Source organism: Mandrillus leucophaeus, unplaced genomic scaffold (assembly GCF_000951045.1).
Source record: "Mandrillus leucophaeus isolate KB7577 unplaced genomic scaffold, Mleu.le_1.0 Scaffold1251, whole genome shotgun sequence".
NCBI lineage: Eukaryota > Metazoa > Chordata > Mammalia > Primates > Cercopithecidae > Mandrillus > Mandrillus leucophaeus.
Genome location: NW_012100888.1, coordinates 658,014 through 667,028, shown reverse-complemented (window position 1 = coordinate 667,028; position 9,015 = coordinate 658,014). Strand labels below are relative to the sequence as shown.

General features: G+C 37.3%; 1 protein-coding gene across 2 annotated transcripts in view; it reads left to right on the top strand.

Moving 5' to 3' along the window:
• Positions 1-6,916, top strand: part of CLIC2 (chloride intracellular channel 2) — a 37,182-nt gene extending 30,266 nt beyond the window's left edge. Inside the window, exons 4-7 of one of the 2 annotated variants that reach the window (XM_011971960.1) lie at positions 3,456-3,562; positions 4,164-4,345; positions 4,572-4,693; positions 5,454-5,592. In XM_011971960.1, the coding sequence (XP_011827350.1) occupies positions 3,456-3,562; positions 4,164-4,345; positions 4,572-4,685 (403 nt within the window). In that variant the 3' untranslated portion in view covers positions 4,686-4,693; positions 5,454-5,592. Of the gene's footprint in view, positions 1-3,455; positions 3,563-4,163; positions 4,346-4,571; positions 4,694-5,453 lie in introns of both variants that reach the window. The other variant, XM_011971959.1, reaches the window with a different exon arrangement.
• The last annotated feature ends 2,099 nt before the right edge of the window (positions 6,917-9,015 follow it).

Here is a 9,015-nt window from a genome sequence, read left to right as displayed (position 1 = left end):
GCATTAGGAGATATACCTAATGTAAATGATGAGTTAATGGGTGCAGCACACCAACATGGCACATGTGTACATATGTAACAAACCTGCATGTTGTGCACATGTACCCTAGAACTTAAAGTATAATAAAAAAAGAAATGAAAAAAATACATTGCACAAATGAAATATGATCATGCATTTATAGCACTTAGCACATTTCCTGACATAATAAAATACCCAATAAAACAACAACAAAAAAAGAAAAACCCACAGCTGACATTGTACTCAATAGTGAAGGACTGAAGTTTTTCCCCTTAAGATCAGAAACAAGACAAGGATGTTCATTGTGGTTGGAAAAAATAATTGATATAATTTCAATCTTCTTAAGTGGTTAAGAATTGTTTTGTGGCCTAACATATGATCTATCCTGGTGAATATTCTGTATGCACTTGAAAATAATGTGTATTCTGCTACTGTTGCTCAAAGTCTGGGGTTGAAGAGGCCAGCTTAGTACTGGGTTGGACCTGAAGCCTAGGGCTGTGTGGGCCAGCCTTTTTTGGGCTGGGTTGGAGCCTGGTCTGGGCCTGAAGCCTGAGCTTGAATGGGCCAGCCTGAAATCTGGGGCCACCAGGGATGGCCTGGAGTCTGTACCCATAAGGGCTATATTGGAGGCTGAATCTTTGGGTGCTGACCTGGTACCTGAGGCCATGGGGGCCAGCCTGGAGCTGAGGTCCATGGGTGTCAATGTGGCACTGGGACAGACTCAAAGCCTGGGAGTGTGAAGGTCAGCCTGGAGCTGAGTTGGTCTGGATACTGGGTCTGTGGGTATTTGCCTTAAACTGGGGTCCAAACATGCTAGTCTTGTGATGGAGAGGGCCTGAAAGCTGAATCTGGGGGTACAGTGGCTGTCCTGAAGTGAAGGGGCTGTCTTGGAGGGGTGCAAGCCTGGAGGTATGACCTGCTGCTGAAGGAAGTCTGGAGTCTGGGGCTACTGGCCCAAGGATGGGAGACTACATCTGCAGGGATGGCCTGGACGTTGGGGCTACAAGGGCTGGCCTAGTGCCCAAGTCTGTGGGGACCAGCCTAAAGTCTGGGGTAATCATGGCCTGTCCAGGGCTAGACTTTTTGGGCTCAGTGTTTGGGTCTAAGGCAAAGTCTGGTGTTCACTTACTTCTTCTTCTCCCAAAGAAAGGGCATCTCTCTCCATACTGTGTTGCCTGGGGTTGGGGAAGGCATAACACAGGTAATTTAAAACTGTCCTGCTAAAGAGAAAAATAAAGCAAAAGAGAGAAGTAGTGACATTATGGAAAGGAGTGACGTTGCAGTGTTACATTGAGCGTCCAGAGAAAGGCTTCACTTAGAAAGAGATACCCATGAAAAAGACCTGAAGGAAAAGTGGGAGCAAGGCATGCACATATGTGAGAGAAAATGCATATGTCTCCCTCATCTAAGGGCAGACCAAGTTAAAAGGCTCTGGGGCAGGAGCTTTCCAGGCCTATTTGAATGATAGCAAGAAAGTCTGTGTCATAATTGAGCGAGTGAGGGATATGAGAGAAGAGAGGTAAGGTGGGATCATATCATGTGGGTCCTTATAGGCTACTGTAATGAACTAGGCTGTGACTCAATAAGATAAGACAATTGCAGAGTACTGAGTAGGGGAAAGCCATCACTCTGGCTTCTGGGTGGTTAATTGGGTGGGAAAGAAGGTGGCTCATATCATGTGGGTTCTTGTAGACCACTATGAGTACTTGGGCTCTAACTCTGAGATGAGGACATTGCAGGATAATGAGTAGGGGAAAGGCATGATATGACTTACATTTTAACATGATTGCTCTGTCTATGGGTGGAGAATATTCCAGGTGTATGAGGGACAAGTATGGGAGTAGGGATAATAGTCAGGAGGATGTTACAGTAATATAGGCTTTGGACTGGGCAGGGGCAGGGGAGGTGGACAGATTCTGGATACATTTTGAAAGGTAACCTGACCAGAGTTGCTGATAGATCAAATGTCAAGTTAGAGGGAAAGAGAGGAATCAGGTTAGATACCTAAGTTTTTGACCTGACCACTTCTAGCTTGCAGTGAGTTTTTTGTGTTATGAAAAGGAATTGAGTGTTTTAACCTTTGTTTGTATTGTATATATTTAAGGTATATCACATGATGTCTTGATATACATATACATAGTGCAATGATTACTACAGTCAAGCAAATTAACATATCCATCGCTTCATATAGTTACCCTTTTTATATGGTAAGAGCACCTAAAATCTATCCTTTGCAAATTTTCAGTATGCAATATTATTAGTCTTCATATTATACATTACATCTCTAGACTTACTCATTCTACATAACTGCAACTTTGTACCCTTCGACCTACATCTCCCTATTTCCTCCCCCCACTGTCCGTGGTAATCACTGCTCTATTCTTTTTTTCTATATATTTGACCTTTTAAAGAAGCCACACGTAAGTGAGATCATAGAGTATTTGTCTTTCTGTGCCTGGCTTATTTCACTTACCACAGTGTCATCCAGGTTCATCCATGTTGTTGCAAATGACAGGATTTCATTATTTTTAAGGCTGATTCATATTCTAGTATACATATATATATCACAATTTCTATATCCATTCATGTATTGATGGGAACTTAGGTTGTTTCTATATGTTGACTTTTGTGAGTAACGCTGCAGTGAACATGGGAGCACAGATATCTCCATGAGGTGCTGATTTTTTCTTGAATACTTTTCCACATCTAGTCATTATCATATGGGTTTTCTTATTGCATTTGTTAGTGTGGCGAATTATATTATTACATTATTTTATTTAATTATGCTAACTGAGCTTTGTATTACTAAGAGAGGATATCTTGGCTACTTTTTTCCCATTTTCTCCATCCAATTTATTCCATCATTTGTTTTATAAGTTGCAATATTTGAAATCATATTTTTCTTTTTCTTTTCTTTTTTATTGAGACTGAGTTTCACTTTTGTCCCCCAGGCTGGAGTGCAATGGCGCGATCTCAGCTCACTGCAACCTCCACCTGCCAGCTTCAAGCAGTTCTCCTACCTCAGCCCCCTGAGTAGCTGGGACTACAGGCGCCCACTACCACGCCCAGCTAATGTTTGTGTTTTTAGTAGAGGCGGGGTTTCACCATGTTAGCCAGGCTGGTCTCAAACTCCTGACCTCAGGTGATCCAGCCACCTCAGCCTCCCAAAGTGCTGGGATTACAGGCGTGAGCCACTGCGCCCAGCGGAAACAGATAAATGAGCTTTGGATTCCAGACAACTGATTTCCCTGTGAACTTTAGAAACTAAAGTGTTCTGAGATTGGAAAAAAATATAAACTTCTACTGAGAGACTTCTAAGGGTGTTTAGTTTCCAGTGCAATTTTCCAGAACTTCCATTTTCAGTATAGTGCAAGCTAGGGCACCTGGTCTCTGTCACGTTATGTGCAAATGATAGTTGACTCGTGTTTCTTTTTAAGGTACCCTCACCTGAGTCCCAAGTACAAGGAGTCTTTTGATGTGGGCTGTAACCTCTTTGCCAAGTTTTCTGCATACATTAAGAATACACAAAAGGAGGCAAATAAGAGTAAGATACCTTTCTTTAAATCTCTATTTTTCCTCACTTTTCATACTCTCACTCAGCAAAAATAGAATTTTCCTGAATATATAGTATATTTGGGGGACTAGCCTAGTCTTCCCCTCATTGTCTGTTCTCTCCTCTGAAATTCCCTTGCATGAAGTTTTATTAGATTTAGAACTCAAGATTCAATATAGCAATTACCAGATGTGAACTAACTGCAAGACGGTGTACCTTTAAGGTTTCTTAAACGGTAGCACCTACCATTTCCCATGAACATTCTTAAATAGGTTTATTGTCCTCTGAGTCACAAGAACTGTGTTTTTTCTTTCACTTTCTAACTCTTCTGAGTTGGATAACATGTATCACTTTTCTTTCTTTTACTCTCCTGACAATGCACCTCCCTAAGAAAAGCCCAAAAGATTTACACTCACTATTTGATCTTACTTTGTCGTATCAGTGAGTAGTTGAGCATTCTAAATAGTTAACTAGATGTTGAAGAGCCAGTGTAAGCAGTATGTATAGATAGAGGTGTCTAAATGTGAGGAAAGCATATTTAGACTGTATTTAGTCAAAAGACAATACATTTACAAGTCCTTCATTGCCTCAGATTTTGAAAAATCTCTGCTCAAAGAATTCAAGCGTCTGGATGACTACTTAAACACCCCACTTCTGGATGAAATTGATCCAGACAGTGCTGAGGAACCCACAGTTTCCAGAAGACTATTCTTGGATGGGGATCAGCTAACACTGGCTGATTGTAGCTTGTTACCCAAGCTGAACATTATTAAAGTAAGTCTTTATAGGGCAGGCTGAATGGGTGGGAGGGGTTTGCCAGTTGCCAGCACAAAGCACAGTGACCTTCCAGTGCAGTATTATTATATTATAGCTTTGTCATTATCATCATCATCATCATGTGTAGTATCTACATCTCTTTTTTCTCTTTAGACAGAAAATCCATAATGATCTCTTCTGGGAAGTATTAAAACTTGTTTCTTTTTTTTTTTTCTTTTTTGAGATAGGATCTTGCTCTGTCACCCAGGTTGGAGTGCAGTGGCATGATCAAGGCTTATTGCAACCCCCACCTCCAAGGCTCAAGCAGTCTTCCCACCCCAGCCTCTTGAGTAGCTGAGACTACAGGTGCATGCCACTACGCCCGGCTAATTTTTTGTACTTTTTGTAGAGACAGGGTTTCACCATGTTGCGCAGGCTGGTCTTGAACTCCTGGGCTCAAGTGATCCGCCTGCCTTGGCCTCCCAAAGTGCTAGAATTACAGACATGAGCCACCGCGCCCGGCCAAAACTTGTTTCTTTCTTTCTAAATCAGAAGGTATTTTCCACTGTCTTGTCTTTATTTTATAAAGGATAATAATATTACCTATTTTACAGAATTGTTAAGAGAATTAAATAAATTAAAGCATTTAAAATGCTTAGAACAGTGCCTAGATCATAATAGGGAATAACCAATTTGGGCTATTCATATTATGATGAATTAATCATAAATTTAACAAATATTTATTGCACAGACTTATGCAGAATTTACTCTCTGAGTCCTATGCCAAACACAGAGAATACGTAAAGAAATAAGACAGGACTCTAAATAAACTCTTAGTCTAGTGGTGGTGGATATGTGCTCATTTTCTGTGCTTCCTTCCACTAAATATAGTCATAATTAAATATGGAATCAATATAAACATGATTGTAAGCATATGGTTTTGTCAACATTTGTAGACAAAACATCAAAATAGTCCAAGATTCGAGTCTACTTCATAGTTTATTTTATAGTGCTTTTTGTGTTGATAAGATGCCTTTGATAATCTTGACTTCTAAGATATATTTCTACATAGTAGACATATTACTGATGCCTTTCTTTTTCCTCTTTTTTTTTTGCAAAATTCTAGGTTGCTGCCAAGAAATATCGTGACTTTGACATTCCAGCAGAATTCTCAGGAGTCTGGCGTTATCTCCACAATGCCTATGCCCGTGAAGAATTTACCCACACGTGTCCTGAAGACAAAGAAATTGAAAATACTTATGCAAGTGTAGCTAAACAGAAGAGTTAGGACCGCTCTTACAGGAGAAAAGGCTGTATTTGTGATCAGATTTTACTTAATGACATATTAGAAAAGTTTTTGCAAATAAGAATATGAAAAATACTGTTTCTTCTGTCCAACTCTCTTATGAAAAGGAACTCTGTATTTTCTGTTAGCCATAAACAATCTGTCCACTGTATTTTACAGGTCTTCCCACTTTTACTTAATTTTCTTTATTTGTATGGCAAACCACTGCAATCCTGAATGACATGGAAAGCATCACGATCTTTTGCCCTTTGCTTGAATTCCTGGAATGCATACATATAAGCTAAATAGATGTCTGCAGTTATAAATGTCATAAGTAGAGGTACAATCTCACCCTGCTCCTTAGAAACATTTCCATACAAATTGCTAAAATAATTCCACATTTTTGCTAGTTTAATATATACATGAGTTTATTTCTGATACAAATAACAAATTCAGAGTGAGCATATCAGAGAGGCAGATTCTAAAAGAATGATTTCTAAAATCAGCTCTAGGAAGAGATCAAGATCAATTGGTCATAGAACAGCATTTGACGCCTAGAACTATGACCATCTCATGGCCAGAGATGAGAATGTAGCCTTTGTGACCAGATTATATTATTTTTAAATGAAGAAGCACTCATTAAATAAAACATAATTTTAAAAAACCAGAAACAAAGTCAACTGAATCTTTTATTCATAAAAATGAAAAGGAAAATAAGAAATGTGACTGACCAAAAGGTCTTGTTGTTGTCCATAAAAGGATAAGGTAAACAGTCCTTAGATAATTATAAAACTTTCTGCAAAAGTTAAAATGTTACATTACTATACATATTCAGATTCACTTGTTAAAGTGCTCTTAAATCATTCAAATCTGGAAACAAAAGCTGAACTAAACTACTGCTCCCTCAAAGGAGAAACACAAGCATAAGTGCAGCATCTAAAAAGGAAAATATGGGGTTATTTTAGGTTTTGGTGGAAAGGTGGAGTTTAGATAAAATTTAAATGAAGTAGCGTTTTAATAGGTTCAAAGAAAAGTAAGGCAATGAGCAAGTTCAAAGCACTGTCCTTGAAAACCACAGAGTCAAGATAAATGTATAGTGTATGGTTAGGTGGCAGAGAAATGCAATCATGTTGATAACCTTTGAGATACATCCTCTCATCAGCATATTTCAGAATACATGCAATATACTAGCAAGTTACAATTGATAGAATACATTTGAAATGTTAAATGAAATAAGCCAGGCACAGAAAGACAAACACCACATGATCTCACTCATATGTGGAATTTTAAAAAGTTGATGTCACACAAGTAGAGGGTAGAATCGTGGTTACCAGGGGCTGGGCAGAGAAAGAAGGCAGAGGCACTGAAAGATGTTGGTCAATGGGTAGAAAGTTACACTTTGGAAGAATAAATTTTGGTATTCACCACAGTTGGGTGACTATAGCAAATAATAATGTAGCATATATTTCAAGATAGCTAGAAAAGCAGATTTTAAGTGTTGTCACCACAAAGAAATAACAAATGTTTATTATGATGGATATGGTCATCACACCTATTTGATCATGATACTGTGTATACATGCATTGAAACACCACATTGTATCCCATATATATGTACAATTATGTGCCCATTATACATTTTAAAATAAATTTTAAAAACCTTCAATTAAACAACTCTTGGTTTAAAGGAAAAATATAAACCAAAACTACAGCACCTCTAAAACAAATAATGATGATGTAAACACTTCATATCAGAATCCATGGGATAAATATAAAGCAGTGATCAGAGGAAATTTTATAACACTAAACACTGCTATTAGTAAAAATAAAAGATTGAAAATAAATTGATTAAATATTGAGCTAACAAAAATATTTAAAATGTGCACAACAATGTGAATATACTTAACACTTCTCAACTCTCTGCTTCAAAATAGTTAAGATGATGAGTTTTAAGCTATGTGTTTTTAACACAACTTTAAAAAAAATGTCCAAAGGGATATTGGTAGAGCACCAGCAAAAAACAAAAAGAAACTTATAATAAGTACAACAAATTAAGTAAAAGAACACAAGAAATTAACAAAAAAAAGTAAGAATTAACAAAAGAGAATCGAAATAGCTTACACCTAGTTAATGAATCAAAATCCTTATTTTTTAAAAGATTGATAATATAGACAAACCACTAGCTACATTAATCAAAATAAAACAGAGAAAGCAAAAATATGCAAATAAAGAATGGGGAAATAACTATTAGAAGAAATTTAAGACTTTATAAGAGACTACTTTGCACACCTCTATGCAAATAAATTTGAAAATCTAGATAATAGAGATAATTTCCTAGGAAAGTAATGATTACCACAAACAACTTTATTAGAGATATAAAAATTAAAGAGATCAATCTTCATAGAAGAAACAGAGAACATTTTTTAAAAAGTATCAAAGAAGAGAGTTTCACAGGGAAATTCTACCAAACTTTAAAAGACCATATAGTCTCAAAGTAACTTTGTGAAACAGTGTTTCTTCTGGAAAATATAAAACAAAATATAAAGAAACTATACATAAACATTACACTCTAATTGGCAAAGTTGTTTCTCAAGGAGATATGTGTAGACAATTCTGAAACAGCCATACATGTATACTAAGATTGAAAAAATAAGTAAATGATCTATAGGTGGGAAGTACAAATAATCAAGAAAAGAAGGCTAGGATGAACTATGTGGTACTGGATTCGATTCAGAGACATCAGTATGTACTCACGTTTAACTTAATATTGACAGAAGTGAATAGATACAAAAATAATTACACATGTGTATGTACATGAGGCAGTATACATATGTATAGTTCCTAGCCCTGTGTCCTGAGAGGGCCTGGAAGCAATAGTACCCTAGTAGCAACTAGCACACCCAGTGCTAAGACCTTGGATTCTAATATCATTCTCCAATAAAAGGAACTAGAGCTCCTTGGAGAAATAACTGATTCTACGACCAGGACAGGGGAAATATGAGATGGACCTGGAGAATCTCATAGTACCAGAAAGTAAGGAATTAAAAAAAAAAAAAAAAAAAAAAGATGAGGGCATGGCAAAGGGATAGAGGAGTCATCCTGAAAGATTGCCAAATTTGGAAAAATTCCAGCAATAAAATATAGATACTCCTCACCTTCTGATGGGGCTATGACTTGATAAACCCATCATAAGTTAGAAATATTATAAGTTGAAAAGGCATTTAATACCCCAACAAACCCATCATAGAGTCAAAAAATCATAAGTCAAACCATAAGTCCAGATGCTCCTCAGCTTACCATGCAATTACATCCCTATAAACCCACCATAAACTTGAAAATTTGTAAGTAAGCCAAATGGTCATAAGCTGAGGTTTGTCGCGATCTACTTGCCTTAGCCTCACAAA